The 7,062-nt window shown below is 37.7% G+C and overlaps 1 protein-coding gene across 1 annotated transcript; it reads left to right on the forward strand.

Moving 5' to 3' along the window:
• Positions 1–2,966: 2,966 nt before the first annotated feature.
• Positions 2,967–4,890, forward strand: KCNJ16 (potassium channel, inwardly rectifying subfamily J, member 16). Its single transcript, XM_011934306.1, has one exon. It carries the CDS (start codon positions 2,967–2,969, stop codon positions 4,221–4,223), a length of 1,257 nt encoding a protein of 418 aa, XP_011789696.1. The 3' UTR covers positions 4,224–4,890.
• The last annotated feature ends 2,172 nt before the right edge of the window (positions 4,891–7,062 follow it).

Raw genomic sequence — 7,062 nt, forward strand, 5'->3', positions numbered from 1 at the left:
TGGGCCTGAGAAGGGAGGAGTTATTCACCACCCACCTGGCAGCTTCCAGGCCCAGGGTAAAGTCTTTTAATAGCCACCATCGGTGTCTAGGGAGCAGCATGCAAAAAATTACAAAAGTAGGAACATTGCAAATGCTTTCTCATGGTGGAATTGGTGGCGACAAGAAAATTACGAAAACATCGAAGCACTTTTAAGGCTGAGTTTTAATCCTAAGAAACACAAATGGTAAATATAAAATTCCAGTCAATCCACAAGTGCTAGCCTCTATTGTTTAATGGTAAACAGTTGGAAAAAAGCTCAAATTAACACGAAATACTAAATAGGAGACTAATAAATATTTCATCTAGTCAGTATGACAAAAAGGCCTCCATAGACTTCTTTGCTCATTGGGTAGGCTGAGAAATGGGTCAGATTATATATGATTTATTTGGTTACAATTGATCATTTGGCCTAAAGACAACTTTTTAAAAATGCGTTATTTATATAGTTGGAGATTCAAGAAAAGGATATGTGTATAGACCTAAACAGAATCTGAATGCTTGTCTTTGGCTAAGTTGAAGTTAATGATCACAGTAATGAAACCACATCAGGAAACAGGAGTTTGGGGCCAAATTTTCAGTTGTAACTTGTATCTGTCAAAGTGTTACATTATTCAACGGTACATTTTCCACACACTCAAATTTGTTCACTTGTAACTTGTATTAATTGAAAATTCATTCACTTTGGAAGGTGTTTTGAAAGAGGCTTGTTTATAATGGTTGCTGGTACCCCTGGAATTCAAAATGATGCCAACTGAATGCCATTTCAAATAAAACCTTTTATTTATTTATTTATTTATTTTGGCAGCAGAAAAGAGCAGAGTCACACAGTAGCTCTTGATTTATGAAACGGTGTTTTCTGACTCTCAGACTCCCACCATGTGTGTAGTTCGCTTGAAGGAACTAGGTTGGACACATTTAACAAGAAAATAATTCTATCTCCATATCTGCTTTTTAATTTGAAATCATATGGGCCTTTGATTATACTTCATCCCATTTTCATGCCTCCTATGACCAGTTGAGAGAGTGGACACTGAGAACCATACATCAGCTTCTTCTGTTTGTAAAATATCGTTCAATGACAAGTCAGACAGATGGAAACCTCCGAAGCATGGTTGTTATTGTGGACAAAATTTGTGGAAATATTTTACATGGAACCGTCCAGTAAGCATTTTCGCAGCCCTAGGTCACATCCGGGAATTATGCAGTTGATTCCCCCTGAAACTGGTTGAAGTGCTGAGAAAGGAGCAGATGTAGCAGATCAAAACTGATCTGGATGATGGCTGAGTGAAGTGGCCGACAGGCAGGTAGAGGACAGAGATAAACCCACACATGCCTTACAGGAGTTTCTGGCTTTAAGCGGAGTCCATCCTTGTAAGTGGTGCATTAAACAAAGAGTTTATTGTAAAGTGGGCCTGATCCCTGGAGGAAAAGAAAATTGATTCTTTTTCACTGGAGGGAAGTTAACTCTTTCTGTCCTTTTGCAGCAGAGAAGGTGCTCAACACGTATTTAGTGATGAATTTCCCTGGTTCGTTCCAAGGGGTCGTTAAGTCAGGAATAGTATTTTCATAGTGCATTTTCTATGCAATAGAGAGGCAAGATTCCCTAAAGTCTCCCCATTGTACTCCCTTCATCCCATCTAGCACAGGTAGACTGTGTAAAACCCATATGCTAATAGTTACTAAGCTATTAAAATTGGCTACAATACTTCTATTTCTTTTGTTTTGCATAGGAGTAACTCAAGATGATTTTGATGTTGCAGTTTTAAATTTCACTTTGACTTGAGCTGGGACATCCATTGGCCTATTATACCATGGATGCTAAAAATGTTAAGAGCTGCATGTTCTGCCTCGATCTTTTCAAGACTGAATTTGGAAGGAGAAAAATTATTTTGCCTAAGGACATCTGTGAAAGTATCAGGAAAGCATTGAAAAGCCAGAGAGAAGGGTTCAGTTGTAGTGTGCTCCCTTTAAGAGGGAAACGAGATTAGCAACTTTGGCAAATTTTTGGGACTCTATTCAGAAGGAAAGAGAAGAGCTGCCAGTGTCAAAAAAAAAAAAAAAAAAAGGATGGATGTTATGAGACAAAGGCAGAGGCAATTTTACACCTTTCTGAAAGCTTACCTGGGAGTGGTTTTAGCTCCACTGAGGTTAAGAAAGATGCATTTTTTTTTTCTTTTCTTTCAAGACTAAAGCTGGAGCTAGGGGGAAATGGGTTTAATGTGAAGTAGTGCCCCTTCAGTTCTGTTTGTCCTGGGAAGTACACAAGGAAGAAGAGCCTCCGTGGAAGAGAGAGGAAGCGCCAGGTGCTGAAGGTGAGGGATTACCTATTACAACAGTAACGATTATGAAAGTTACATTATGATATGAAAGTAGAAACTCTTTATTGCATCCTTCTTTTAAGGAAAAACCTGATTTAAACAGTTAGGAAGCTTATGACTGCTAGACACATATCTGAATGGTATTTTGCCTTTTCATATCAGCAATTACTTTGTTTTCTAAATACCCTCATGCAAGAAGAGTTTACAAAAATAAAGCAGGTTTTTTTTTTTATATCAGGTCAGAAAAGTTAGTGAGGCATCATTTGGGATAATCATAGTGTTTACTCAAGCTTTATTCATATATAAAAATGTTATTTTCTCTAATTGCATATTTTGCCTCTATAATGACTGGTTGAATTCTAAACTGAAATGAGTAATCAATACTGTACCGCTAATGTTCAGATGAAGTAGTAGCTATTTTAGATGGTATGACACTGCTTCAAAGTTGGCAAATTTCTATAAAGGTGGACATCAAAAGCTAAAAAGTGTGTTTTTGTTGTTGTTGTTGTTTAGGTTCTAACTGAAAAACCCAAACCAAGAAATAGCAACACATTTAGAATTCTTACTACTACAAAATTCACCTGGATCTCTAAGGGCACAGCAAAGCATGAGCTATTACGGCAGCAGCTATCATATTGTCAATGTGGACGCAAAATACCCAGGCTACCCACCAGAGCACATTATAGCTGAGAAGAGAAGAGCAAGAAGACGATTGCTTCACAAAGATGGCAGCTGTAATGTCTACTTCAAGCACATTTTTGGAGAATGGGGAAGCTATGTGGTTGACATCTTCACCACTCTTGTGGACACTAAGTGGCGCCATATGTTTGTGATATTTTCTTTATCTTACATTCTCTCGTGGTTGATATTTGGCTCTGTCTTTTGGCTCATAGCCCTTCATCATGGCGATCTATTAAATGATCCAGTCATCACACCTTGTGTTGACAATGTCCATTCTTTCACAGGGGCCTTTTTGTTCTCCCTTGAGACCCAAACCACCATAGGATATGGTTATCGCTGTGTTACTGAAGAATGCTCTGTGGCCGTGCTCATGGTGATCCTCCAGTCCATCTTAAGTTGCATCATAAATACCTTTATCATTGGAGCTGCCTTGGCCAAAATGGCAACTGCTCGAAAGAGAGCCCAAACCATTCGTTTCAGCTACTTTGCACTTATAGGCATGAGAGATGGGAAGCTTTGCCTCATGTGGCGCATTGGTGATTTTCGGCCAAACCACGTGGTAGAAGGAACGGTTAGAGCCCAACTTCTCCGCTACACAGAAGACAGTGAAGGGAGGATGACAATGGCATTTAAAGACCTCAAATTAGTCAATGACCAAATCATCCTGGTCACCCCAGTAACTATTGTCCATGAAATTGACCATGAGAGCCCTCTGTATGCCCTTGACCGCAAAGCAGTAGCCAAAGATAACTTTGAGATTTTGGTGACATTTATCTATACTGGTGATTCCACTGGAACATCCCACCAATCTAGAAGCTCCTATGTTCCCCGAGAAATTCTCTGGGGCCATAGGTTTAATGATGTCTTGGAAGTTAAGAGGAAGTATTACAAAGTGAACTGCTTACAGTTTGAAGGAAGTGTGGAAGTATATGCCCCCTTTTGCAGTGCCAAGCAATTGGACTGGAAAGACCAGCAGCTCCACATAGAAAAGGCACCACCAGTTCCAGGATCCTGCACATCAGACACCAAGGCGAGACGAAGGTCATTTAGTGCCGTTGCCATTGTCAGCAGCTGTGAAAATCCTGAGGAAACCACCACTTCTGCCACACATGAGTATAGAGAAACACCTTATCAGAAAGCTCTCCTGACTTTAAACAGAATCTCTGTAGAATCCCAAATGTAGTCCTAAATTGTGATTATGAGGGCTACCACTTAATCATTTTATCTTCCAGCCAATCACCGTAGGCAAGTCGTTGTAAACATGGCTTTTTTGAAAGTGTTATAGCTATGTTTTATGATGATGCTGGGTAAGTAGAGTAAGTTAAACTTGGTAAAAGATAATCTAAAAATTCCATAGTTCTCGATTATTAAAATTTTTCTTGTTAGCCAATTTTGAATTAAGAATGCTATTAAGAAGCCTAATTGATTAAAATGTATCTTTTTTATTATCTTATATACTTGTATCTTCAGTTGGAGGTGTATGGAGGTGTAGTATTCAAATATGGGGATATGAAGGCAGGAAGGAGGCTAGAATAAATAAAAATGAAAAGACAAGTAAGGCAGCATAAATAATACATTTTTAAATATGTCAACATTGATAATACTGTGAAGATTTGCTATAAAAAGTATGATATGTAACCAAGATATGCAAAAGATGCATTCAGTAAGCTGTAATGTTGAGAAATGTAACTGTGAAATCAGCTCACCAGTTCAAGTCACTAGGTTTGCCACTTGGATAGTCTTCGTTTCGGTGAGCATAGCTAGTGGCTGTAAGAAATTGTCCACGCCACCAATTGCACTGCCACTTGTCCAGGTAGTGATCAATGAGAGCTAGAAGCGATTTTTTCTCTAACTGATGAGGCAGAAGAAAAGTTAACAGTATTTAGAGCAGCATTTCTCTCTTAAAGTCTCTGGTTGACTCCAACAAATGGAGACCAGAAATAAGGCAACCGTGACCTTGCTAGGTTCTCTGAGAAGGGGAGGTTCTATGTTCATGTCCCCCCTTCTTCCAGGACGTGACCAAAGGACAGGATCATATAGATGAGGTGAGGGGATGGTTAGCAGCGAGAAACATTCTCAGACCCTTGGAGAGAAACTGTTGCTAGCTTGCTAGTGCCGAAAGATTGCAACTTTGGCTGCTACATAAAGGATAGAACCTTTTTGGGGGGAGGGGAGGGAGATACTTATTTGTGCCCAGAAGCAGTTATGTATGCTTCTTATCTTGGTTACCGTACAAGACACAAATGACTCAAGTTGTGGATTGCAAGAATCTCTTTTATTGAACTTGGAACAACTATTTAAATGAAGGATTTTTGTGAGATAGAATTCAATTAAAGTGATTTTAATGCACAGTAGGTGGATAATCTGAGTACAATGAAATTTCTTAAATTTTATAACATGAGATAAAGTTGTATACTCTACTTTCATGTTAAAAGATGTTAATCATGATTACTTTAAGCCCACACCCACTGGCCTATGAGTAGAGTCACTTTAAACTTTATAAATCAAAGAAATATTAGGTACATTCAGAATTCTTTGTGTTTTGTGTCTGTTTTACATTGTTGCTGCACTGGCAATAAGTATGTGGCACAGTTTTTATTATTTATTTCATTTAAATACACACACACACCCAGTTTTTGCTTTTACTGGAAAATCTTTCTTTCTCTCTCTCTCAATTTAAATTAAAACACACAAGTGAATGAACCAAATCACATAGTCCAAGATTATAAATAAAAGTAAAATATATAGGTATAGGTAGATAGAGTGCCTTTCTGTTTATTTTCTTTTTTTTTCTTTTTTCGTTTTTCTTTCCTTTCTTCCTCCTCCCCCATCCTTCCCTTTCTCTTTCCTTTTCCCTCGTTTTTTTTTTTGTTTTTTTTTGTTTTGGCCTGGGAGTAATAAAGTTACTTTTTAAATGCACATGTGCAATCTTTTATTCCTGTTGTTTTATGGATAAGAGATTTGTTCAGGTCAAAAGTTGCAAAACTGTTCTGAAGCTTAATATTAGAGACCCAAGTAAGATGATTTTTAGTCCCGCTTGAGGAATGCACGCTGCATTTAAAAAATTATGCACACCGTAGATTTGGATTGTACAGCAGCAATTACTTGGCTAAATTAGAGTACTGCAATCTTGTAAGTAGAAAACAGTCACCATGACAATAGACAAAAACACTTAAAAATTTTTTAGCTTGTTTTACCTTTGACCTACATCTAGTTTCATGTCACCTTGCTTTGCTTTGTTGAGTCCGCTGCTGCTAATGTTTGCCTTGTCAATATCAGAATGGGGCATCAGTGTCCCGTGAAATACATTTTGTTGTGCTCTGAGCCTCTATAATCAAATACTTGTACTCAGAAGAGAATGTAAAATCAGCATTTCTATGTGATATTTATCTCTAATTATCTGTGTAATTTTATAACATACTTGACAACCCCAGTGAGTTACTTAATAATAAAGATCTTAATGCAAAAAGTGTGTACATATACCTGTATTTTCAGTGGTATAAGTTATCTTTGCTGATGCGGTCAGCATTGGGTACCGTGCACCAAAAATAAGAATGCTGCTTCGTATAAATGGAACATAGGCAGCATTGTAAATCATTTTTATGTTTTTTTTTTAAAAGCTTGTAGAACAGGTATATCTGAAATAAAAATTGGTTGTTTCTGTAAGTATCACAAGCAGGTTCTGTGTAAAATGGAATTCTAGTTTCAAATGCCCTACCAATAACGAGAAGTTGGGTGAGTATTTTTTCTTATGCCATCTACTTTTTCCCCCAAAATGAAATTATTCAGTGAAGTTAATTAGATAAAAAACAAATTGTGGCATCAAGGTATTGCTCCACTATGTGCTCTGGTTTCTGAACAGGGCCCTGGAGAAGTGAGTAAGACTAGGGAGAGAGAAGGAAATATTATTTTCATGTGCCACCAGATTAGTGAGTATTATCAAGTGATTTACGCATAGATTTAATCCCCACAATAACATAGTAAGCTGGATATTTTAAACTTCCATTTCATCGACTCTCCAA

This window comes from Colobus angolensis, unplaced genomic scaffold (genome assembly GCF_000951035.1).
Source record: "Colobus angolensis palliatus isolate OR3802 unplaced genomic scaffold, Cang.pa_1.0 Scaffold1, whole genome shotgun sequence".
Classification (NCBI taxonomy): Eukaryota; Metazoa; Chordata; class Mammalia; order Primates; family Cercopithecidae; genus Colobus; species Colobus angolensis.

What these genes read in the sequence shown, in the direction of transcription:
- KCNJ16 (XM_011934306.1), top strand. Translation starts at nt 2,967, where the DNA reads ATGAGCTATTACGGCAGCAGCTATCATATTGTCAATGTGGACGCAAAA.